General features: G+C 43.1%; 1 protein-coding gene across 1 annotated transcript in view; it reads left to right on the top strand.

Moving 5' to 3' along the window:
- LOC136840264 (uncharacterized) overlaps window positions 1–27,871 on the top strand; it is a 270,094-nt gene continuing 242,223 nt past the window's right edge. Inside the window, exon 1 of the mRNA XM_067106909.1 lies at window positions 1–222. Within this exon, the coding sequence (XP_066963010.1) occupies window positions 216–222 (7 nt within the window). The 5' untranslated portion in view covers window positions 1–215. The remainder of the gene's footprint in view (window positions 223–27,871) is intronic.

Raw genomic sequence — 27,871 nt, 5'->3', positions numbered from 1 at the left:
AACCGAGACCACCGCACTTTGTTCAGAGTTGCCGAAGCTTTTATGTCATTTTTTTGTGAAGACATCTTACGTTCGACTTATTGGGTGTTTTTATTTATTTGCACACATAGGAACTCTCGTGGATGCTCAAGTAGGCTAGACCAGCAAGAAAAAACGCCCCAAAGAGGGAAATCTAAGCCCACGACACTACTCTGAGGTTCCTGCTACTGTCAACAATGACAGGTAAGGCTAAACCTAAACCCCTTTCGGATTCCAGTCTCGACACAAGACAAACGGCTTTACAGTCAGTTTGTCTTGTGCTAAAAACAAGCTAACTCGGCAGCAAAGAGATTTTAAACTGTGGAAGACAAGGTTATTGCCGCTGTGCTGACTATGTCTATTGTCATTAAAATAGGGTTACCAGACCACTGAGCTGATTATCAGCTCTCACACTGCTGGCCCGAAGTATTTGTTTTTATTTATATTACTTATTTATCTATTTTACCAATTAAATTACAATTTTCCAAAAACTTTATATTGGGAATAATTTCAAGTGTTGAAGTCTGACATTTCATTGGTCGATGTAAATTAGTTACCAAACTTGATGTTCGCTGCTGATTATAGGCTACTTTGGACATATATATATAAACACAATAAATGTTAACCATACACCTGTTTCAGGAGCAGATTGTCAACAATCTGCTCAGTTTCTATTATTATAGTGTTGGGGAGATAGATTGATATGCATGAGGACTACCCTTGGATTGGTGACCACACCTAAATTTACAGGCTACTAACAGAAAGTTTATGAACACTGTCGGGCTGACTTCGAGTATCGGTTTATTATTTTGTTGACACTGATAAACATTATAAGTGGGCAAGGCTGGCGCGAAGTAAATCAGCATAGGCCTACGTACAAGAAAGTATTCCCTCTTCTCCTGTTACTAAAATACAGTAAAACCTCAACATCACTGAAAAGTATTTGTTAGTACAAATAAGGGAAGTAAAAAAAAAATTATTATTGGAGGCGCTTTTAGGGATGTGTTTTTAGTTTTCTCTAAAAGAAAACTACTGTGCCGGCTATGTCTGTCCGTCCGCACTTTTCTGTCCGCCCTCAGATCTTAAAAACTACTGAGGCTAGAGGACTGCAAATTAGTATGTGGATCATCCACCCTACAATCGTCAAAAATACCAAATTGCAGTCCTCTAGCCTCAGTAGTTTTTATTTCTAAAATTAGCCATAATTTTGCTTCTGGCAACGATATAGACCAGCAACCACCGGGCCATGGTTAAAGTTTCATGGGCCGCGGCTCAAACAGCATTAAACGGAGGCTTCCGAAAGATAGATCTATTTTCGCTAGCCTTGATTATACTATGTACAGAAAACTCGATTGCGCCGAAGAAACTTCGGCGCATTTTTGGCTTGTTCTATGGTGTGCCATTGGTCTTGGTTTACTTCGACGGGGTAATAATAATGAAAGATAGATAAGTAATACGGGAAAGCTCACGCTAACTGAAAATCTTGCGCAATTTTCAATGAGCATAACTTGAGAAAGGGTAGGGTTTATCGTTTAATGATATTTTTGTATTGAAAGTACCGAACTTCGTCAATTAACCAAGTTTGAAAGAACTCTACGCCTAGTCCTATTATACGATGCTTTAAGACTATGGGATCACCGTTATTTCTCTCCCTCCCTCTCCATTCGTTTGTTATTCTCTTACTCTCTCTGCATTCGTTTGGTTTTTCTCTCATAAGCATTTGTTTGCTATTCTTTTCTCGTGTCCTTCCTCTATTATTTTTCTCTCATGTTCTGTTTGACATACACTTTATTAATTCAGTAATACCATCACCAAATAATCTGTTGGAGTATGGAATGCTTGGCATACACTGGTGAACAGTCAGAAGAAATACTGCAGTAGCCTTCATATTCTCTCTCCTCCTCATTGCAATCTCAAACTTAGCTGCATGAAACACTGTAAAGACTCCTGTGGCCTCATCCAATGCTTTCTCGAAATCACCCTAAGCTACTATATAAACCAGTCACATCACTTAGTTTTTGTGGAAGTGGCTACTCCCCTCAAGAGAAAAATCTGAGAACTGCATATGAATGTCTGTGGATCTAGCCTTATAAAATATATATACTTTCATTAATACATTTTCACTTTAAACTATAATTACATTCAGATAAAAATATGACTTTCTTACTGTTTAATGTGTGCTTTGAATGTTTCCGACAAGAATAGTTGTAGAGATACTGGACCCCTATATCCTAGAATTATGGGGTACAACTGAAGACTACTACCACCCCCTCTCAGTTTACGTGCAAATAGGTACAGTGGGTAGAACTAGCCAAGGCCAAAGACCTTGGTACCCATCGCTCTTGGAGATAAACGTAAAAACACAAACAAAATGTTATAACAAAATACATAAACATAATCCCAGGCATAAATAAAAGGTGGTAAGTATTCCGATCGGGAACTGGCAGGAACCGAGCTGCTGTAATTGCCTTCACTTTTACCATTTACGGAAATAAAATACGAGTATATTACAGTATATATACTTAAGACAACTATATTGGTAAATGCACAGAGACTGAGAGGATAAATGAATAACCTGTGCTGTTTAACTTATCAATATTACCATGTTCTTTCGATTCTGTCTTATAGAAAATGATTATAGTCTTAAAGGTTAAACCTTGGAGAAAACAAAAGCCTCAAAACAGAACGCACGCGAGCCTTCTTCATCTCAGCCGCTGTCCTATCTTATAGAAAATGATTAAAGTCTTAAAGGTTAAACCTTGGAGAAAACAAAAGCCTCGAAACAGAACACACGCGAGCCTCCTTCATCTCAGCCGCTGTCCTCTGCTAAACCTATGCTTTCCAAATTCCCCCTCACTTTATCACGCCATCTAATCCGTTGCCTCCCTTTACGGGCTGCCCTAAGGCAAGAACCCGTGTCAGCACAAGGCTGGCTTAATCGAAAACGAACGATTTGCCTCCCACTCGACCTTTTATCCCTAATAGGTTCCAAGTTCCAACTAAGCCCTCTTCACTCCCTCCTCGCTCATCCTTACCGTCCGTAGACAGAGCATGAGAGAAAAATAATAGAGGAAGGACACGAGAAAAGAATAGCAAACAAATGCTCATGAGAGAAAAAAGCAAACAAATGCAGAGAGAGAGAGAGAGAGAATAACAAACGAATGGAGAGGGAGGGAGAGAAACGGTGATCCCATAGTCTTAAAGCATCGTATAATAGGATTAGGCGTAGACTTTTTTCAAACTTGGTTAATTGACGAAGTTCGGTACTTTCAATACAAAAATATCATTAAATGATAAACCCTACCCTTTCTTAAGTTATGCTCACTGAAAAGTGCGCAAGATTTTCAGTTGGGGTGAGCTTTCCCGTATTACTTATCTATCTTTCCTTATTGTTACCCCGTCGAAGTAAACCAAGACCAATGGCAAACCATAGAACATGCCAAAAATGCGCCGAAGTTTCTTCGGCGCAATCGAGTCTTCTGTACATAGTATAATCAAGGCCAGCGAAAATAGATCTATCTTTCGGAAGCCTCCGTTTAATGCTGTTTGAGCCGCGGCCCATGAAATTTTAACCATGGCCCGGTGGTTGCTGGTCTATATCGTTGCCAGAAGCAAAATTATGGCTAACTTTAAAAATAAAAACTACTGAGGCTAGAGGGCTGCAATTTGGTATTTTTGACGATTGGAAGGTGGATGATCCACATACTAATTTGCAGTCCTCTAGCCTCAGTAGTTTTTAAGATCTGAGGGCGGACAGAAAAGTGCGGACGGACAGACATAGCCGGCACAGTAGTTTTCTTTTAGAGAAAACTAAAAACACATCCCTAAAAGCGCCTCCAATAATAATTTTTTTTTTTACTTCCCTTATTTGTACTAACAAATACTTTTCAGTGATGTTGAGGTTTTACTGAATTTTAGCAACAGAGGAGAAGAGGGAATACTTTCTTGTACGTAGGCCTATTAGTCCAGGAACATTAGCCAAATTTATAAGGCAAGATGGAAAAAAAATGTAGAAAGCTGAATTTTTCAGTAATGATACTCCAAGACATGCTGGATTCAAATCTGCAAAGACCCCAAAAATCCTCCTTGTGCTAATTGTGTTAGAGCCCAAAATCCAAGATGGCCGCCATTTCCACTAATATTAGCGTATCTCTCATACGAATCTCACTTATGTGCAATTAATACCTGATTTATGTGTTTCTTGAATGAGAACTGAATAAGATATTTTAGGTATATAATCTTGGCCTTTTACTTAAAAAAAAAAAAATGTCAGGAATATATAAAGAGAGAGGTTTTAGATCACAAATCTTGTTTTCAAATATTTCAATTACCAGGACTACATACATTGGAAATTTAAAAAAACCTTTTACAACTGCATACATTTATGACATAGTAATCATTATTTAAGGTTACTAGCCTTCAGGGGATGTACCAATATAAAAAAGACGGTCTTAACTCAAGTCTCAAAGTCGCAAGATCACAGGTTAAATTGCAGAGGTACTTGTCAAAAATTAGGCTGATTCCAAAACATGAATCTCCTGCTATAGTGACTGAGTGAGATTTAAGATAAGATAATTTTTACCACCACATATACATGCATTTGAATCGCATTAAACATATAAAAAAATTTAAATTCCTAAAAGAAAAAAATTCGAAACTTCACTTTTCTAGACAAATACATTAATAATGAAATTCATTATTATTGTCATCACTGTCATCTAGAGGATAAGCATTATTGCACGTTATACCAGTGCATGAGGAGCACATTTCCGAGCAGTTCAAACCAGTTTTGCGACATTTGCATTTCTTGCCACAGCCTGTCTTACATCCGCAAGATACCATGCGTAAAATATGGTCAGGAGCCACAGGTCTATTAGTGCAAATCGGAATGAGCTTGTTCTCGTATTTCCATCCCCAATCAGTAGGTTGTAGATTATTAACATTGCTAACCACTCCTGCACTGCAAAGTAAGCACGGTATGCATGAAACTTTGCAGCTGCTGAAGTTGGAGGAAGGCTCTCGAGTTCGAAGGTACAAGCAGATTTTTTCATTTTCTGCATATATAGGACAAATCGAAGTCTATCAAGGTCTGGTGATGTGTCATCACCTTTATACAGTTTGAGCAAGAAGCTTTCCCCTGCGCTTGCGATCTCGTCATGTGTAGCATCAACATTCTTGAATGAATCAAGTGCCTGCCAGTCATACTGTTCCAGTACCTTTAAGGCCTTCTTTTTTCCTACTTTAAACAGAGCTGACACTGTATCGCACCCTGTAATTGCATGTGCGGTCAGCAAATGCTTCCTGGTATTTGGATGCAGAGCTTCCATGATGTCATATATGCTATAAACGGCATCCAGTGCATACTGCATGTAAAGATTTCGTTTAGCACGGTCGAGTAGCATCACTAACAGGTCTGTGTCCTTTCCAACTAAGATTACTGGACGATTTGTGCTGACTGCATGCTCAACTGCTGTGTCACTGATAAGGAAATCAGCATCTGCCTGACTTTGAAGGCATGTTACACCTAAAGTGGTCAATTCATCCATCAGAGCGAATCTGGCTTTGTTTTGTCGATTGGCTAAGAATGAATGTTGGCTATTAGTTACAGCCATGCCAAGTTCAAACAGGATATCTGGGGCCACATTTTGGCCGGCCGTACGACGAGTTTGCTCTGCCAACTTTGTTGATAAGTATGGGTTACTGTACCCATCGAACCAAATGATTGCTCCTGTGCCATAATTATTGAGAACATACCCTGAATAGTTATCAATAATGTCTTTATATGTACCATCATTTGGCCATATAACACTCTGTAATAAGTGACCGCCATCGACTACATAAAGTGGATTTTGTAGATCACCAATGGGGGTTAGATTGACATATGCTTTCAGTGCATTGGCTAATACACTTTTGGTATTTTTACGCATTATACCATTCTCAAATATTGATGGTGGTTGCTTGCTGAATTCATGTTTTAGATGGTCCTTCATCTCAGAACGATTTTGTATCACACAGGTGACACGCATGAAGAGTGACATGGGGTTAATTTCACTTGGTGGCCACGGATTTTTGCGCTGTTATTTGCTATGGCAATAGATATTACTTTATCATTTCTTTTGAGCTTCGCATCAGTATAACTGATTCCAGTTAGTCTGCTCGCAGCTTCCTCCCCAACTTTTATGGCTAGATCAGCATTGGCAGTTTCTGGGGCCACTACGCCAGTAGCAATACAGACTAACTTATCCTTGTTTTCCCATTGTATGAGAATGGTGCATGCTGTGATAAGTAAGCCTTGAACTTGTTGAAATGTGCACCATCTCTTGCAGTTGTAGTTGCACGAAGGTCTTTATGCTGATCACTGGTAAGTGATTGTGTTCCAGTGAATGATTCCAGAGATTCGCTTACTGGAGCAGTTTGGGGTAGGATGTGGACCATTTTAGCTTGTGTGCTCGCTGTTATACCCCGTCCATGAGCAATACCTCCTCTTGCCTTGAGCATTCTCATCAGGATCTGTTCTATAGTCTGATCTGTAAATACCCCACACCAGAACATATCTGATCTTCTTATTGTCCAGTACCCCTCTGAGGTGAACTTCTTATATTGGGACTCACTCATGATGCTCTGAAGTTCCTTCATTTGGTCAAGGTAGAGACGAGCTGATTTGGCATATGCAGTGTGACCTCCAGCATGGAAAATTGGAATCATCTTCACAGTACAGTACAAGTGTAGCTCCCAGTCTCCGGTTCTCTCTGCTCGAATGAAGAACAGAAGGATTCTAATCATTTTCATGTACTCTATCCATAGTTTGCAACAAACAAAAGTAATAGAATATGATTCTTGCCTTTTTCCTTAGACCTAAAAACATAAATTAAGTTGGAAACACGAACAAAGTTAAACTTGCTATTAATTTTTCACTCTAGAAAAGATTAAATTATTGTCTCATTGCATGAAATACAAAAAAATTCACTATTATAACTGACAGGTGGCGGCCATCTTGGATTTTTGGTCCTCATGCATTTAGCACAAGGGGATTTTGGGGTCTTTACATATTTGAATTCAGTAGGTTTTGGAGTATTATTCCTGAAAAATCGGCTTTCTAAATTATTTTCCATCATTTCACCAATTATAATTGACAGGTGGCGGCCATCTTGGATTTTTGGTCCTCATGCATTTAGCACAAGGGGGATTTTTGGGGTCTTTACATATTTGAATTCAGTAGATTTTGGAGTATTATTCCTGAAAAAATCAGCTTTCTACATTTTTTTTCCCATCATTTCACCTATTGTTCCTGGGCTATATGCTGATTTACCTCGCGCCAGCCTTGCCCACTCATAATGTCTATCAGTGTCAACAAAATAATAGACCGATACTCGAAGTCAGCCCGACAGTGTTCATAAGTTTCTGTTAGTAGCCTATAAATTTCTGAATGTGAGGAAAGGCAGAAACGTATTTCAAAATCCGAAAGAAATAAGGTCCTTTCAGCGTCACGACGCTAGGAAACCTTATGAATGCTTACTTCATTAGGCTCGTAAGCACTAATACATTTTTTTTAAATCAAAACTTCTGCAGTATTTTATACGTCAATAAACTCATGGTTCCCATAAAATACAACCCGTCTTTGTTAATAGCCAGTTCTCTAATGTTCTCCCGTCAGAATTTTAAAGCCAATGTAGGATTACCCTCCTAAATGTCTCCCATCTTTCTTCCCAGTCATTTGGCTTTAATTCTTCCTCCAAGATTGCCTGTAATAGCTCCAGTATCATTTCTTCCCCCTCTATATCAAATACAGTCAACATTTAACTGGCATCTCTGATAGATCTGTGATGTTTTATAATCTTTTTCTTTTTACAATAGGTCATGAATAGGAATTGGAAATTAAAAACAAAAAGGTGGGTACACGAGAAAAAAAGTAAAGCGAAATGAAAAAAGCATGGGAAAGTATATAGACAAATGATCATGCGTAGAAGAGGAATTGGGTAGTTCCCAAAACAGCATGCAGTCTGATGATGCAATCCTCCTAACGAAAAAAATGGATGGAATAAAGTTAGTTCAATTTGCCTTAAAACCTTCAAAAATAACTTCCCACTCAGTTGTTGAAAGTTGGAGATTTTGCTTTTTTTTTTTTTTTCCTTTTGTCCATAATTTCTGTAAGTTCGTCACTTACCTGAACCTAGTCACACATCACCTTTCTCCAGTAGTTCTTAGATGGCCATATTGTCCGAACGAAAACTTCTTACCCATATTTCTAGTATGTCGTTATTTGCCTTGTTTATTTGAGGGAATTCGGTGGTGCGAAGCCCCTATGCTAAGTCAGGACACAGCAATATGGGTAAGGTTAGAAAGGGAAGGTCTGTATAGGATGTATTCCTTCTGAATTTTGCCCTACATTAACGTTTAGCCTAGGCCAGTTGACGTGTTTGAATGAAAGCTTCTCAAACATCGTTGAACTACGTCTTTAATTGCATTGTTAATTTAGGAAATTAGGAGTCTGGGGAGATGATGTGGTCCCCAGCTAGATCAGGCCACAGCGCCCTAGGTAAGGTTAGGTCAGGGGTTAAAGTAAGTATATCTTAGTTTAATCAGACCACTGACCTGATTAACAGCTCTCCTAGGGCTGGCCCGAAGGATTTGATTTATTTACGTGGCTAAGAACCTACTGGTTACCTAGCAACGGGACCTACTACTTATTGTGGGATCCGAACCACATTATGACGAGAAATTAATTTCTATCACCAGAAATAAATTCCTCTAATTCTTCATTATAGGTCAGGGGAAGGTCTGGCTCTGTTGTATCCTTGCAGAAATGTGTTGGACCCACCCTCTCCCTGAGATGGTAGCTCAGGCCAATGCATATCGATATGTATGCGGTCGGAGTAATCGTAACCAGCAGACTGCGATATTGGAAAGGAACTAGCAAGAATTAGTTTTGAGTTGTTTGGATAGGCTAGATATGCTAGAACGTGCTGTAGTCGAGTTGAGGAATGGCATAAGGATAACGAAAGATTATTAAAGATCGCATATTTCATTACCATTAGAGGGAATATGAGACGCAAACAGAATATGGGAACAAAATAACCTAGTGGTATGGTATAAAATATTGTTGAATGCTTACAATAGCCTAATGCAGAGAGAGAGAGAGAGAGAGAGAGAGAGAGAGAGAGAGAGAGAACGGCGACAATACATAGCATTAAAAGTTGTTGAAAGAAAACTTTGTGATAGTAGGTAGTGAAATAGTTAAACCAGTAGGTTAGGAAAACCAAAAGTAGGGCTTAGGCCTAACTGAAAGATCAGAAGCAAAAGTCCAGACCAAGGTCAGTACTGGTCAAAACAAAATTTGAAACAGAAAAATTGGCCGTAATTGGGAAAGCTAAGAATCTGAGGGATATTCACGAAGGGAGAGAAAGTAAAGTCCTTATACTACCCGACGTAAAATACAAGGAGAGGGAATAGCATAAGGTACTAGAAGAAGAGCTCAAAACCAAGAAGCCAAATGGCGAAGAAGGATGGTATACATACAGAAAGGCAAATTGTACATACGGGAAAATCTTCCGAGCCAAGAAAGCTCCACTGTAGGTTTATGATCGATATAACCCTAGACAGACAGAAAATTCTTAGTAGAGGTATTAGTAACGTAGAAAATATAAGGGGTATAAAAGACGATAAAGGATATTTTTAATGATACTCTGTAGGGATAGCCGTAGCCTAGAAACAGAAAAAGTAAAGATATAGTATAGGATAAATGCAGATTACAAATATGCACATTTTAAGATATTAATATACTTCTCAGAAGGAAATATAGAAGTCAAAATAGGGATGTAAAGTCACCAATTCGGCGCCAGGATAGTGTTTCGGCGGCGCCATTAATTAAGTCTCCGCTGAGCTTGTTTTCTTTGGTGACTTCCCGTTTTCTTCAAGCTAAATTAGTCACGCCTAAAACGTGCCAGGTCACGCATTTTAATCATTTTTACTTTATGGTATTTATACGAATGTCACACATTGTGTATCACATGTTTCTTCATTCACAGGCATCAAGACTGTATCTATATTGTGTCTCTGTATGTTTTGTATTGTAATTCGTACTCGTTCACTGTATATTATTGTTTATTGTTTCGACCTCAGGTCACAGTCAATTCCATTGTCTCTCACGGCCCGGCGTCAGTCGGCCGCAATATAAGCCGCCTGGATCTGTAATAAATCAGCAGTAACCTTTACCTGCTCGTTTCTTTGACACCTTACAGTGGTGACCCCCGGAGTATCCCGGAGCCATTAGCGGAATCACACGGCGACTCAGTCTTGGCTCCAGGATTTCTCCAAAAACGCTCTTAGCGGCCTAAACACGGCGCTGTAACCAGCGTTTGAGCGTGCTGACTCGTCGGCGTACCCCACCAGCGTCACTAGCGGAACCACACGGCGCACGAAAGTGCGTACTGACGCGAGTATCCTACTCCAGTAAGGGGGTCAAAGGAGCGAGCATGGACGCGGATATCCCCTCCTTCATGCAGTTAAACGCGGACCCCGCGGACTCCGAGGTTTACCTACCTCCCATCGCAGCCGCGCCCGCCCCCGCATCGAGGCCCTCCCGCAACTCCACACCAGCGCCCCGAACACACGACGGCCGGGCAACACAATCGCGGGCCGCCCTCACCCTAAAGCTGCCGCCGTTTACGCAGGGCAACCCATCGAGGTGGCTGCGCAGGGTGGAGAGCCACTTCAGAATCGCGGACCTCACGGACGAAATCCTACAGGCCGACACAGTGCTCAACGCCCTTCCGGAGGACGTACAACAAACTCATCTCGCGGTACCCAAACACTCACCCTCACATACAGCACCACAAAAAGTTCCTCCTCGAAGCTTGCTCCCTGCCCATCGCCGAGCGGGCCGCCCGTGCTATCGACCTTGCCAATAACCCACGCCACGACCTCGATCCAAGAGACGCTTGGGGCATGGTCGTAGATCTCCTGTCAACACCAATCTCGGGGTGGCACGAACAAGCGGCAGGAGATAAGCTTCGTGACGGAAATTTTCTTCGCCAACTCCTCCCGGAAGTACGCAACCAGATCGCTCACCCCTATACCATGCCTGTCGAGGACCTCATAGAGGCGGCACAACACCTCACAGACTCCGTCAAGGCTTCACAGCGGCTAAAACCGGCCACTCAGCCGGTCAGCTCCGTCCAGCCTGAAGAGGACGAGCAGCCCGTCAACGCCATCGCCAACAGACGTCCACCGAACCACAGTAGACGGTGGTCCCGGGCTTCTGTCGCTATCACAAGTGGTTCGGAAAGGACGCCCGAAACTGCCTGCCGCCCTGCTCGTTCAACCGTTCAAAAACGGGGGGTGGCGGCGGCCAGCAGGACAGGCCGCCATGGCAGCCGAAGAACCCAGGGCCTCAAAAACAGTAGGTTTTTACGTCCGCGACACCGTCTCCGGCAGGATGATGCTGGTCAACACAGGAGCCTTCAAGTCGGTCTTCCCAGCATCCAGAGAGGACCGCAACCAGACACCAGACCCGGCCGCCTTCCTGACGGCCGCCAACGGAACCCCATCCTCTCCTACGGCACCAGGCTCCTGTCGATCTCCATCCTGGCCAGAATTACTCCTGGGACTTCATCGTCGCGGACGAGGGAACCCCACTCCTGGGGCCGATTTTCTGGCGCACTTCGGCCTGCTAGTCGACGTGGGGAGCAAGCGCCTCCTCGATACCGACTCCTGCCGGTCTCTCCGTTAACGGCGGGACCCAGACCCACCATCAGCGCCGTCGCCCCACCAGTACGCACACCTTCTGTCGGAGTTCCCGAGGTGTTTAAGCCCGAGCCGCCAAGTCCCGGGGCCCCAGCCAAGCACGGCATATACCACCATATAGTGACTAAAGGGCCCCGACACATGCGAAGTTCCGCAGGCTTCCCCCCTCAGCGCCTTCAGGAGGCGAAAAAAGCATTCGCGGAGATGGAACGGATGGGCATCTGCAGAAAAGCCTCCAGTCCATGGGCCTCCCCCTCCACATGGTGCAGAAACCTGACGGCTCCTGGAGACCCTGCGGCGACTACAGACGGCTCAACATTGCAACGGAGCCCGACCACTACCCACTGCCCAATATGCAAGACCTCACGGCCTCCTTTCACGGGGCCAAAATATTCACTAAATTGGACCTTCTTAAATCTTATTTTCAGGTACCTGTTGCGCCAGAGGACATACCAAAGACAGCCATCATCACGCCCTTCGGGTCCTATGTGTTCGCCTTCTCCACCTTCGGGCTGAGGAACGCCGGGGCCACCTTCCAGCGGCTCATGGACAGCATCCTGGGGACCTAAAATTCTGCGTCTGCTACGTCGACGACATTCTCATATTTTCCAGGTCTCACAGCGAACACCAGAGGCACATCAAAGCAGTCCTCCAGCGCCTCCAAGAAAACGGCCTCGTCGTCCGTTTTGACAAGTGTACATTCGGCGTCCAGAAAGCAGAATTCCTGGGTCACGAGGTATCTCCGACAGGCGTCCGCCCTCTTACATCGAAGGTGGCAGCTGTAGCAAAGTTCCCGACACCCACCTCCATCAAGGCCGTCCAGGAGTTCCTTGGGATGGTAAACTTCTACAGGCGCTTCATCCCCGGGATCGCGCACACCACGGCCCCCCTGACGGAAGTCCTAAGAGGTCAACCGAAGTCCCTGTCTTGGGGACCCAGCCAGCAGCAGGCCTTTTCCCGGACGAAGGCCGCCCTCACCAAGGCAACCGCCTTGGCACACCAGGATCCCAAGGCTCCCCTCCAGCTGACGACAGACGCCAGTAACGTTGCCTGCGGTGCTGTTCTGGAGCAAATTATCAACGGCGCCCCAGCCCATCGCCTTCTTCAGCAAGAAGTTCAATCCCGCAGAGTCCCGATACAGCACCTTCGACAGGGAACTCTGCGCGATGTACCGCGCAGTTCGGCACTTCAAGTTCCTCCTGGAGGGGACGCCTTCACAATCTTCACAGACCACCAGCCACTGGTTCACGCTTTCACGAAGCAAGGGGGATGCATGGTCTTCCAGACAGCAGCGCCACCTCTCAGCCATAGCCGAATTTACCTGTTCCGTCAGGTACCTCCCCGGCAAGAAAAATCCCGTAGCAGACGCCCTCTCCAGAGTCGAGTTGAACGCAGTGCAGCTTGGTGTAGATTACCAGGACCTTGCCAGAGAACAGGCCGCTGACCCAGAAACCCCAGCATACCGCACCGCCATCACATCCCTCAAGTGGCGGACGTGACCTCGCCCCGGAGGTCCCAGCCTGCTCTGTGACATCAGCACAGGCCAGCCCCGCCCCTTTGGTTCCAGCCTCACGCCGCCGCCAGGTATTTGACATCATCCACGGCCCTCACACCCTCCGGCAGGACCACGGCCAAACTGCTTTCAAAAAGTTCGTCTGGCACGGGTGCAAAAGGACGCCACAGCCTGGGCAAAACAGTGCCTGCAGTGCCAGACCAGTAAAGTGGGTCGTCACACGCAGTCGGGGGTAGGCGAGTTCCCACAACCAGGGCGCGCTTCGCCACATCCACATCGACGTCGTCGGGCCCCTTCCCCATCAGGCGGATCCAGATACCTCCTCACGGTGGTAGACCGTTCAACGAGGTGGCCCGGCCACGCCATGCAAGAAGCCACCGCCAGCGCGCGCGCCGAGGCCCTGCTCTCCAGTTGGGTTAGCCGCCCGGCGTCCCGGACCACATCACAACCGACAGGGCCCGCTTTCCTCTCCGAGCTGTGGTCTGCCCTGGCTCAACTGCTGGGAACCACGCACCACACCACCACAGCATACAACCCAGCGGCCAACGGCCTGGTCGAACAGTTCCACAGGTCCTAAAGTCATCCCTCATGGCCGCTGCACCGCCGAGGACTGGAAACATCAGCTGCCGTGGGTCCTCCTCGGGTTGAGGACCGCCCCAGAGCCGACGGCACCCCATCCGCAGCTGAACAAACCTATGGGGAACCCCTCGTGGTGCCGGGAGAGCTCGTGACGGATGATCGCCACTCCCCATCTCTGCAGAGGCTCCGCGACGTGGCGGCAAGTTCGCCCCTTGCAGGCGCTCATACATCGACAGAGCAACCACCTTCGTGCCGCCACAGCTGTCATCCGCCACCCACGTCTTCGTCAGAGTCGACGCCGTCCGTCCACCACTAACTAAGCCCTACAGGGGACCCTTCCGCGTGCTGGAACGGAACAGCAAGGCGTTCGGCTGGCACTTCCAGGCAGGAACGACTGGGTTTCCATAGACCGGCTAAAGCCCGCCTTCCTGTCGGAGAGTCCCGGCAGCGTCGCAGCACCCTTCCGCCCAAACGCACTCCAGCACGCCCTCACCACCGCAGGCGCGGCCGCCCCAGGAAGGGACCGCCCAAACAGCAGCCTCACAGGCGGGAGGCCCCTCAGTTATCCTCAAGGAGCCGGGCACCCTTCAGCGCCCCACCAGGTACAGGGATTAATCAGACGCGTCCTCGTCTTGGGAGTATTTGTAAAGTCACCAATTCGGCGCCAGGATAGTGTTTCGGCGGCGCCATTAGTCATTAAGTCTCCGCTGAGCTTGTTTTCTTTGGTGACTTCCCGTTTTCTTCAAGCTAAATTAGTCACGCCTAAAACGTGCCAGGTCACGCATTTTAATCATTTTTACTTTATGGTATTTATACGAATGTCACACATTGTGTATCGCATGTTTCTTCATTCACAGGCATCAAGACTGTATCTATATTGTGTCTCTGTATGTTTCGTATTGTAATTCGTACTCGTTCACTGTATATTATTGTTTATTGTTTCGACCTCAGGTCACAGTCAATTCCATTGTCTCTCACGGCCCGGCGTCAGTCGGCCGCAATATAAGCCGCCTGGATCTGTAATAAATCAGCAGTAACCTTTACCTGCTCGTTTCTTTGACACCTTACAGGGACAAAACAGTAAGACTTACGTATATGGAAAACTAATGTGGAATGGAAATGATACAGAAGCATTAGTGATATTAGAGAACTCTAACGAACTTATACATTTTGTAAGATATCAGAACTTAGGCAAAAATAGGGAAAAGATTGTAGATTGTTGTAACTGGGAGATGATAGGAATCTACTCTTGGACAAAAAATCTACGGAAGGCGTAATAGGTTATATACTAATCTACTATTGATATCTTAGATCACAATCTGATTCAGTCTGGGTATAAAGTAGAACAGACCACATATTATTACAAAGTGGTTGTAAGTTACTGCAAGGGAGAGGAAGCGAGTTTGAAGGAATAATAACGGAAATCGACTGCGATATAATTAAAGGTAGCGACAAGGATATAAATAAAAAAAATAATAAACAGTGGGATAATGGTGAATGTACAAAAGAAAACTAGAACATAAAGTGAGGTTAGAGATATTCAAGACCAGAAAAGGAGGAATTAAAGGGGGTCAAATATATGACCAACACTTCCATCGGTCACTTTTTCAGAACAAGAACTAATACATCAAAATTAAATAAAAGTAGATATACAGGAGGAAGTGTCAACTGCAATTTTTGTGAAAACGAGCTCTAAATTTTGCCAGGAAAACAGAAAAAAATTATGTAAAGTAATATTAAAAAGAAAGATTTTATGTGGGAAGACAATACGAAATTAAAGAAGGAAAAAATTATCCAAAACAAGGAAAACCGAACAGTAACTGTGGAGCAGTTGCAAAGGCAAGTCCCCAACCCTGAAACCGTAGGCTACCTGGAGTGTTTTGAAATATTTTTCAGCATTGGCAGTAAAAATGTTGTCAAGGTTAAATGCTAATGTTTAATACATATTACGGGAAGTAACTTACCGCAGAATCAAAACTCAGGTATTTTTGTACTGTATTTGATCGCTACTGCAATGACACTTAGTTTGCGATTTTGTTAGTGAGTTAAAGACTTCCTTCACCAGCAAAAACTTTCGGAAAGTTCCGTTTCTAATATTATTGGTATGTGTACTATACAGTAGTCTGGTGCTACAAGATTCTTTTCATGTTGACTCAGTGTGCGATGATTGCGCTACAAATTTTTCACTTTTAACGAAAAATATATCCCGGAGTTGAAAATATGATTTTTGTGCTTCAGTGTGCTTTGAACGCTTTAGATGATCATTTCGTCAGTAAATGAATCGAGATAGGGACCTCCTCCTATTTTGCAGTTATCGAAGACCAAGGATGCATTCCAACATACCATGGTAGCCAATTAAGGTAAGGTTTATTGAAATTTTGTCAAATTTTATTACTTTACCTAGGTAAATTTTTATTTTAATCATACGCTAGCCATCCTTATCCTCAGTACACGGGGAAAAATCCGTTTTGGAGACCCTCTGATGATCGTCGAAATATAAACGAAAAACTGGGGAAAAGCCAAAGGGTAACAACATTTGTGAGTAAATAGGCTATTTCGTAACCGTAAATTTGCAGCAAATTTTAGTATGATTTTCATAAGACTTATTCAGAAGACGTGGGAAAGCAGCATAAAAACTCCGATATCGAGTACTAGTATTTTAAGTGTTATATGGTGAATAGGCTATTTACTTAAAACCATAATTGCTTTCTGGCTATGGAAATATGGTTTGCCTATATATTAATGTATGCTTCAAATGTTTCTGAGGTTCATTTCCTTGGCAAATGTCTAGCATTAGAAATACTGGACCCCCATCATACCCAACAACTTGGGGGGGCCCCACAGTGGGAAACCGGGGTTTTTGGGTGGGTAAAGCACAAAGTGAAATTAACGTAACTTAGGGGGCCGAACATAACCTAACCTAACCTACGACCTTACCTGGCTAGGGCCATTGCCCCTATGATCCCCCCTACCCAACATAACCTAGGTGCTTTGATACTTAGCTTGGGGAGCTTTGCACCCTGCCCCCTCCCCACCTAACCAAACTTATGGAACTGTAAATTAAAATACTAGGGTTGTGACTTGACCTACCACACTTAACCTAATCTAACCTAAGCTAGGATGCCAAGTACTTACCTGGCCCACCACTGACAAAACCTAGGTTACCAGGTTTTTACTTCCTTAGTGCAATGTCACTATTAGCCCTGAATGGACGGGCATGATCCTATGTGGATGTATAACAGGTTTTTAGCGATGGACGGGCCAACTTACATGAGTGTTAATATTACGCTCTATACAATTTGGGAATGTATTGCCCCTCTCCATCCCATGACGTCTCTTCATTTATTTGCTTATAAATATACCCCTGGATTGCTGTTGGTTTTAATTCTTATCTTGATGATAGTATGTCAGCTATAATTGTAATTTTACAAAAAAAATTGCAAAGAAATATTATAAAAAACATTTATACCTCATGAAAAGGTACTGCATTCCCCATCTCGGTAAATCTCGTAAATATTTTGTAATAATTATACTGTACTCAGAATTGGTTGCTGAATTTAGTTCTTATCTGTTATGATATTGTGTGAGTTGTAATTATAATTTTACAAAATAAAATAAAATAAATTATTAGAAAAAACATGTATAACTTTGTAAAATTAGCATATTTTTACAAGTGTCTTTAAAAAGAGGCCCGCACAGGGTTGTAGATATTCACTTTCAACTTGTGGAAGGTACAGAAAATTTTGGGGGATTTTTTTCTTACACCATGTGTAATTGGGTATCTTCCTCATTCTGTTGAAGTGTTTCTTTTAAACTGGCCAACCTTAAAGTTTGCCTGGTCTGGGGGTGTGCTTAATATATATTTAGCCCGTCCCTTAAGAGTTAAAATATCTAGTAAACCTTACCTTAATCACAGTCACATTTTACAGAAGTACCATGGAAATATTAGAATATATCCTTGTTTTTCACTGTATTGTATTCCCAAAAAAAAAAAAAACACTGGTTTTCCACTGTGGTGCCCCATAATTGCAGAATATAAATGGTTTCAGTATCTTTAAACTATTTATTTGTTCCCAAAATGAATATCAGAAACATCACAACGCAAAAAGGAAAAAATACAAGGGATAAGGGTTGTACATCTGCACCAAATAAATAATGACTACAAGCTGAGGCTGCTTTTTTTTTAAAACAGTGCCTGAATTTCACAATCCCACTTATTTGGTGAAGCTTAAGAGAACCAATTAGCTTTTAGCACTGTTCACCCACATTTCCCGGTGAAAATAACAAAAGACATTCCAGTGTAAGGGCGTCAAATTGCCTCTCCTTTCTTGTGTTTTGTTTTTCATACGTACATTAATCATGTCATATATGTTACTTGTTGATATTTCAGATTCTTTATGTATCTCATTGTATGCATCATTGTACGGCCTGCCTTTTACATGTTCTGTACCGCATTATGTATGTCTTTTTATGCCTGTTGACAAACACAACTTCTGTATGGAAGCAATGAGGGGGCCTCAGGTCGCCCGCTACCTTTCCATCCGCTTTCTGTATTATAAACACCTGTCAAGAATAATAAAGGATCAGTCTTTCACTTCTGACATTTCTTGAACCTCACACTGGTGACCCCAGAAAGGGACAGGTAGCGTGGTTTTGGCCCAGCAATTAACGGACTAAATACGGCTGCAGCCTACCATCAGAGAGCCTTTCGTGGACTAACTACGGCGCAAAGTTTAGGCCTCTGATAGCTCCCTCCCTGGTGGAAACCGTGCCGTTAACGGACTAAATAAGGTGTACCCAAAAAAGGGCACATTTTGGCACTTCATTCCGCCACTCAAACAATCAGCACCATTAACAGACTCAATATGGCGCATTTTCCCGCGTTTTGGTGCGTGAGTAGTAAAGATGTCAGAAGCTGATCTTCAGTGCGAACCCACGAGCATCGTCACTACACCTGTCTCGCCAACAAAGCCAGAAGCGGTCAAACTTCCCCCGTTTTCGCGGCAGAGCACTGCATCATGGTTCCTGCACGCAGACACGCACTTTTGCCTGGCGTGCATCTCAGACAATGCTGTCAAATCTGACATCAGACATCATTCCCAGAAGAGGTGTTCAACAGAATCTCCTCCTGGCTCGACGCGCAACCGGACAAGGTCACATACGCGGTCTTGAAAGATAAACTGATGCAATCTTACTCCATGCCTGTGACCGAGAGAGCGCAGCGCGCACTCGACCTGTTGTCCCAGCCCCTCAGAGAAGCATCACCCGGGAAGCCTGGGACGAACTACGGGGGTTGGTAACACTGACAGGCCATGATGAAAATGGGAGGAGAAGGACGGTAGATTTAACAAAAGCGATCTTCCTTCAGCGCCTCCTGCAGGAAGTTAGGCACCAGATAAGGGATGCAGACACCCTCAACACGGACACCTTAGTCGATGGCGCCCAGAAACTACATGAGGCCACCAAGGCCTCGAAAAACACTGCTGCCCTCACAGCTGCTGTACTGGGAGCCTGCAGCCTGATGGAGGAGAACGATGACGATGACGGAGACATCAACGCCGTTTACAGGAAGAAGACACCATTCAAGGAAAACAGGACATGGTCAAACCTGGCATAGTGCTTCTTCCACAGAAAGTTTGGAACCAACGCCAGAAACTGCAGGCCTCCCCGTTCCTTCACAAAAAACGACAAAAGCAGCCACAAGTAACAGCTGTGGCCGTGAAATCAGCCCCCCGACCAGCAGGTTTCTTCATCAGAGACGAAATTTCTGAACAGTGCCTGCTGGTAGATACGGGGGCAATGCAGTCGGTCTTCGTGCCATCCAGGGAAGGTTTAGAAAAGATACCTGACTCGACACCCGCCCTCATAGCAGCAAATGGAACTCCCATCCGCACATATGGCACGACGACCTGGACTATCTCATTTCTGGGATGTAGATACCACTGGCCTTTCATCATCGCAGATGTAAAGTTCCCCCTGCTGGGTGCAGATTTCCTGTGACACCACGGATTTCTAGTTGACATCGCAAGACAACGCCTTGGCACAGGAACCTGCCACTCCTGTCAGCTCTCCACCGGACCTGGAATGCCCACCATCTGCTCCACAGCCCCCAACAGCTACACATCCCTCCTACGGGAGTTCCTGGACGTATTCAAACCAGAGCTACCCGGCGTATTTGTAAGGGTGTCAGATCGCCTCTCCTTTCTTGTGTTTCATTCTTTATACGTACATTTATCATGTCATATATGTTACTTGTTGATATTTTAGATTCTTTATGTATCTCATTGTATGCATCATTGTACGGCCTGTCTGCTGATATATATACCTGCCTTTTACATGTTCTGTAGTGCATTATATATGTCTTTTTATGCCTGTTAACAGACACAACCTCTGTATGGACGCGGCGTGGGACCTCAGGTCGCTCGCTACCTTTCTGTTCACTTTCTGCATTTTAAACACCTGTTGAGAATAATAAAGGATCAGTTTTTCACTTCTGACATTTCTTGAACCTCACACCAGATACACCAGCCATCCTTACCTATAATGACGCGGAATAAACCAAACCCACTCATGAGCTGCACTCCCATGACCGGATTAACATAAACAAAGCCTCAGAAAAAGTCCAAGCAAATAACTAGATTTATTGGTAAATATCTCGTTAACAGTAAATTTCAGATAGATTTTAGAATGAGGTTCATATTGAGTATATTAAGGAAACTTAAGAGCACAGTGTAGAACTCCAGTTGTTAAAGTAAAGTAATATAGGTTCATTTGTTTTAAGTTTCACCAACTCGGTGGGGTTTTTGGAATTCTGGTGTTACTTGAAAAAGCTGGCTTTAGTTGTTAGTCATAATTCTATGGTGCAGATGTGTAACTCTTGTTCCTTGGATTACTTTGGCTGATTTGAAGTTCGTGTATGTGTGTGTTTTTTAATGTTTCTGATGCTAATTTCAATAACAAATGAGTGTTTGCAGATACTGGAACCCCTGATATCCTACGATTATGGGCGACCACAATGGGAAATGAGTGCTTTTGGGTGGGGGTAAAATACAAAAGAGAGAATATGAGGATGTATTCTACATCCCCATGATACTTCTGAAAGTTCAGATTTTGATTAAGGTAAGGATTATTGAAGATTTTTAAAGTGGCATCATGCTATAGGTAAGGTTATGTCAGTGAAGATATAAGTGGGGCGTTGTCCCACCAACCAGGTAAAGACCCAGCATCCTGGGTTAGGTTAGGATAGGTTACAACCTGTTATTTATTGTAATTTACAGTGCCGTAGCTTAGGTTAGATTGAGTGGGTCAAGGAGGGCAGAAGCAGGTAGGGACTGGGCATATCCTGGTATTTCACTTGTATTTGTTTTTTCAAGCCTCAAAATCATGCTTTTCTGACAGTGGTCTCATGATTAAATGATAAAATGGGGAGTACATTATTCTAAGAGTGCTACTAATGCTTGTAAAATGAACATCAGAACTCATAGGGAAATCATATTGTCAACTCGAATATAACTACATAGTACGGGTATCATAAAAATGTACCATAATCATATTCTGAAGATGAAAATAATTTTCCCTACATTTAGTGTGTTTTTGAATGTTATTCAGTAAATTTAGTGAAGCAAGTTTTTAGGAAATACAGACCCTTTTATATCCAATGCTTACAGGGGACCAAATGGAAAAGCAAGATTTTGGGTGGGGGAAAACACAAAATGAATGATGTACAAGAATTTATTTAACCCAAACTAGGGTACTGGGTCTTTACCTGGCTGGGGGTTTAGCTCCCTGGGTCCCCCTACCTAAGTCATGGTAATTTAAAATAAATAATAGGGTTGCAACCTAACCTAACTACACTTAACCTAATCTCAGGCACTGGATCCTTACCCTACCTGGCTGGGTGCTTTGTTTATCCTGAACCTACCCCCTCTGCATAGCATGATGTCACCTTTAAAACCCTCACAACCCTTCCCTAATCACAATCAGAACTTGCACAAGTATCAAGGGGATGTTAGAATACACCCTTGTATTTCATACTTTTGTATTTTTCCCCACCCAAAAACCCCAGTGTTCAACTGTGATGTCCCATAATTGTAGGATACAAAAAGTGGGTTTCAGTATTGTATTTAAACTAGCAATTTGTTACCAAAATGAAACCCCTAAAAAGATTTAATTCAGCTAAAAATAAACTAAGAACAGGAGTTACATGTTTGCTCCAAAGGAACCATGACTAAGTACTGAAGTCGGCTGGGCCAGTGATCTTTTTTGAAGTGTAATCAAATATTCACTGTAAATATCTTGGTAACATTAAATTTGCAATAGATTGTAGATTCATAAATTATTGAATTTCCTTTTAGTATGTGATATTTTTCTTTTATTTATGTGTTAGGAAAACCACTGATGGGTTTAATGGAGGCATCATGATGCTTCGATTCTAGTTTTAATTAGCAGTTATTCTTTAGTCTTATTTGTGAGTCCTCATTACTACTTGTTTGCCTCCAAAGCTAATGAATGGGTAAATTTTTACATTAAATAATAATCATTCTGGAGTAAAAATATGCTTTTTCTTTTTTTCAAATTGTGCTTTGAATATTTCTGACTCTCATTTCATTAGGATGTGAATAGTTTTAAAAATACTGAACCCTCATTTATCCTAAAATTAAGGGGACCACTGTGAGAAAGTGGGGGCGAGGAGACGACAAGTAAAATACTGCACAAGAATGTATATAACCTAACCTGATCAAGGTTACTAATCCCCAGATCTCACCCAACCTGAACTAGCAACTAAATTTAAATATATACAGTACTAAACACCCAACTAAACCCTGAAATTATCTTGATCATAGATCTCATTTGAATTAGGGCATTGCAATTAAAATAGTAATAATAAGTTTGCAACTTAACACAGGTAACCTAACCTAACCTAACCTAACTGAGGACTCTGGGTCCTTACATGGCTGAAGGGCATAACCCCATCTGGACCCCACTAATATAACCTTACTCACCCGTAGCATGATCATCACTTAAAACTTCAGTAATCCTTGTCCTAGTCACAATCAGAACTTGCAGAAGTATCATGGAGATGTTAGAATACATTGTAAGGAAGGTATTGAGTGATATACTGGCTGGGTGTTGACTAGGCTTTCATTGGTGGTTCCCACAATGAAAGTACAGAATCTTCAAGTTGTTATTGGCTGGTAAGCAAAGTAGTTTCTACACAACACACACACACAAGGCAAAACAAGAGATTATGTTTCGGACATCTGTGCTTGTCGACAGACAAACAGATGGCGGTTTCTACACACACACACACACAAGGCAAAACAATAGATTATGTTTCGGATATCTGTGCTTGTCGACAGACAAACAGATGGGGATTGTGAGAGACATAATAAACATACAATGATGAAACATATATCAATGGAAAGGCCAGGAAATTCCACATAAGGACATTTCCATGAGGTTCGAGACAGGTTAATGAATGCAATGCAGTAGCATGATATATATATGTGAAATGGTGAGACATTTGGCGTCTTCACAAACAGAAACATACTTACAGTTTGACACAGAAGATTCAGTGGAATATTTTGAGTACATGATAGGAATACTTGCATGGCAATGCAAGTAGTGGTGATTGTACATGAATTGAGACAACAGTGGTTAGAGTGAAATAGACAGAATATTGTATGGTAGAAGATGCGTTCCTTCGAGCGATGGCAGCTGATGCACAGGAGGGAGAGAGAGAGCAGGATGCTTTGTCATCTTGTTTCGTCCGTTGGATGACTCACACACACTTGTGCCCGTAAGACCGCCAAGCGGTCCCTTACAATACTCCCCCACAAAGCAAGGCCCCAATGCGGAAATCGTCTTGCTGACAATTTGAATGGGTGTGAAGGGCTTGGGCTTTGGGCAGGCAGCAGCTGAGGGGCAGTGCCGGCCAGCAGGAATTGAGGAGGACGGCAGCGTGGTTGAAGGATGACGCCTGCTGGTCCTTCGTGTCAGGTCGTCCGAGACAGGTGGAAGAAATCTGATTAGAAAACAGGAATGGTTCCTATTCCCGCCACCCAAGCGGGTATGGTTGATCACCCTGACCTACCTGTGCGTGTGCCGCGATTTTGAAATTCTGTCAGGAACGTCGGAGACTATAGCTAAGTATATATCTGCCGGGTAAGTATGTACAAAACTTTCTTTTTATCCATCAAAAATATCATTTTTCTACAGTGGTCCCCCCATGATTAAATGATAAAATGGGGAGTACATTATCTCTTAAGAGTGCTACTAATGCTTGTAAAATGAACATCAGAAACTCATATAGGGAAATCATATTGTCAATCCCTGAATATAACCATAGTACGGTATCAAGTAAAAATGTACCATAATCATATTCTGAAGATGAAAATAATTTTCCCCTACATTTTAGTGTGTTTTGAATGTTTATCTTCAGTAAATTAGTAGGCCAAGTTTTAGAAATACAGACCCTTTTTATATCCAACGTTTACAGGGGACCAAATGGAAAAGCAAGATTTTGAGTGGGGGAAAACACAAAATGAATGATGTACAAGAATTTATTTAACCCAAACTAGGGTACTGGGTCTTTACCTGGCTGGGGGTTTAGCTCCCTGGGTCCCCCTACCTAAGTCATGGTAATTTAAAATAAATAATAGGGTTGCAACCTAACCTAACTACACTTAACCTAATCTCAGGCACTGGATCCTTACCCTACCTGGCTGGGTGCTTTGTTTATCCTGAACCTACCCCCTCTTACATAGTGCATGATGTCACTTTAAAAACCCTCAATAACCTTTCCCTAATCACAATAAAAAATTGCAGAAGTATCATGGGGATGTTAGAATACATCCTTGTTTTTCTTTCTCCTGTATTTTCCCCCACCCAAAAACCTTGGTTTCCCAATGAGGTCCCCCATAATTTTAGGTATACAGTAAGGGGTTTCAGTATATTGTATTTAAACTAGTAATTTGTTACCAAAATGAAAACCCCTAAAAAGATTTCAATTCAGCTAAAATAAAACTAAGAACAGGAGTTACATGCTTGCTCCAAAGGAACCATGACTAAGTACTGAAGTCGGTTGTTCGTGTGACTTTTGAAGTATAATCAAATAACATTCACTGGTAAATATCTTGGTAACATTAAATTTGCAATAGATTGTAGATTCATAAATTATTGAATTTCCTTTTAGTATGTGATATTTTTCTTTTATTTATGTGTTAGGAAAACCACTGATGGGTTTAATGGAGGCATCATGATGCTTCGATTCTAGTTTTAATTAGCAGTTATTCTTTAGTCTTATTTGTGAGTCCTCATTATTACTTGTTTGCCTCCCAAAGCTAATGAATGGGTAAATTTTACATTAAATAATAATCACATTCTGGAGTAAAAAATATGCTTTTTCTTTTTTTCAAATTGTGCTTTGAATATTTCTGACTCTCATTTCATTAGGATGTGAATAGTTTTAAAAATACTGAACCCTCATTTATCCTAAAATTAAGGGGACCACTGTGAGAAAGTGGGGGCGAGGAGACGACAAAGGACTTATTCAGGTCCCTTCCCACACAACCTCAAGAAATTAAAATAAACGACCTCACCAAACCAGCAAAGCATTGTAAATTAAAACAGAATGAATATCACATCCAGACAGAAGGTTCCCTGATACACTCACCAAAGTTCAGATGGCTGGCACTGGAAAAACTTTCCTATGCAAAGAAAGTTTTCAAGGAAATGGAAGAGGCCGGAATATGCCAGAAAGGATCCATCCCATGGGCATCACCACTGTGTATGGTGCCAAAAGCAGATGGAACGTGGCGTCCCTGCAGAGATTACCAACAGTTGAATGCCAAGACAAAGCCGGACAGATACCCGCTACCTAATATAGTGGACATAACGGACGAAATGAGTGGAGCAAGAATATTCACCAAGATTGATCTGCTAAAAGTATATTTTCAAGTACCAGTAGTGAAAGAGGATGTCAAAATTATGGTAATCAAAACCCCCTTCGGCACCTACACATTCAGTTGCAGCTGTTTCAGCTTCCGCAACTTGTGGGCAACATTCCAAAGATTGATGGATGAGATATTCGCAGATCTTCCATTCTGTGTAGTATATGTGGACGATATACTGTACTAATATTCAGCCCGAACCTAAAACATCATATCAAAAACTTGGGAGAAGTTTTGAAAAGACTAAAAGAAAACAGGTTAATAGTGCGAGAAGACAAGTGCAAATGGGGGATAGAAAACAGTCGATGTTTTAGGACAAAGTGAGCCAAGACGGCACAAAACCACTGCCGGAAAAAAATAAAAGCAATAAGAGAATTCTCCAGACCGACAACAGTGAAAATAATACAAGAGTTCTTGGGACTCATAAACTACTACCACCGATTCATTCCTAATATAGCTAAAATCATGAGTCCCATATATCAGTGTTTGAAAGGAAAAAAAAAAAAAACAGTTAACTTGGGCACGTGAACAAGACAATGCATTTAGGTTAGCAAAAGAAGCAATAACACATGCAACAACACTAATAATTCCTTTACCCAACAGATCCCTCACGTTGACAACCGATGCTAGCAACACGGCGATGGGTGCCGTACTCGAGCAGGACACTGATGATGGCCGCCGCCCATTAGCTTTCTACAGCAAAAAGCTAATGACAGCAGAGCAGAAATACTCGATGTTTGACAGAGAATTCCTGGCAGTCTACAAAGCAGTCCAACACTTCCGCCGCATGCTTGAGGGACGAGAATTCGTGATCCAGACAGACCACCAACCCCTAGTCCACACCTTCACGAAAGCAGCAGACTCATGGTGAGCACATCAACAACAACACCTGTCAATGATAGCGGAGTACTCCTGCACAATCAAATACCTGAAGGGCTCATCAAACACCGTAGCGGATGCCCTCTCCAGAAACTGCGCCAGAAGGAGGATGAGGGACTGCAGTGACTGCGGCGGATAAATTCCGCCCTTAAATGGAGTGACCTGTCAATCAACGAAGGAATGGCGACCATCACCTGCAAGACGAATGTGGGATGCCCATGCCCTTGCTTACCAGAGGGTTTAAGGAAAAAAGCTTTTGGCCTCACCCACAACCTATCCCACCCATCAGGTCGATCTGCCACCAGAATGATAGCAGAGCGGTATGTCTGGTGGGGCATGAGAAAGGACGTCAAGACGTGGGCAAGACAATGCATCCCTTGCCAAACTTAAAAAATTAAAAGCACATGGAGAGTGGGATAGAGGAATTCAAGACGACATCCTGCTGCCTTGCTTACATTCATGTCGACATAGTGGGGCCCCAACCCCCACGAGAGGGGTACAAGTATCTATTCACAATAATAGATAGGAATACAAGATGGCCAGAAGCAATCCCCATCCGACAACAGATGGTGGAAAGCTGTGTTAAAGCCCTTACTGACTGGGTCAATAGGCACTGCATTCCCCAGATCATCACCAGCGACAGGGGTGCGAACTTCACCTTTGTCCTGTGGAACGCCCTTGCCAATAGTTTGGGAACCAAGATAGCTCACACACCTCCTACAACCCCGAAGCAAACGGAATAATCGAGAGGCTACAGACACCATTAAAAGCCTTTTTAACCGCCAGATGTCAGGGAGGCAGCTGGAGGAAAGAATCACCGTGGGTCCTGCTGGGATTAAGAACAATGCCACACGAAGCATTCGATACATCCCCAGCTGAAATCCTCTACGGTCAAGTTCACATTACCAGCAGAAGTGTTCCCAGACAACAAAAGCCCAACAAAGACGTCTGAAACAAGAAAAGCAAGAGAGAAATTGTTACCAGCGAAAACAACATACCAAGCAGACAGAAAAGTGTTTATCCCCACAGACTTAATGAATGTAAAGTTCATCCGGGTTGATGTACAGAACCCCCTCCCCCTCCCCCACCTTACTCCGGTCCGCACAGTTCTTCAACGACGACCAAAAATGTTCCAGATGTTGGTTGATGGAAGAACGTGGATTTCGATTGACCGGTTGAAACCAGCCCA

The sequence above is a fragment of the Macrobrachium rosenbergii genome, chromosome 7, assembly GCF_040412425.1.
Source record: "Macrobrachium rosenbergii isolate ZJJX-2024 chromosome 7, ASM4041242v1, whole genome shotgun sequence".
Classification (NCBI taxonomy): Eukaryota; Metazoa; Arthropoda; class Malacostraca; order Decapoda; family Palaemonidae; genus Macrobrachium; species Macrobrachium rosenbergii.
This window is presented reverse-complemented; position numbering and strand designations above follow the sequence as displayed.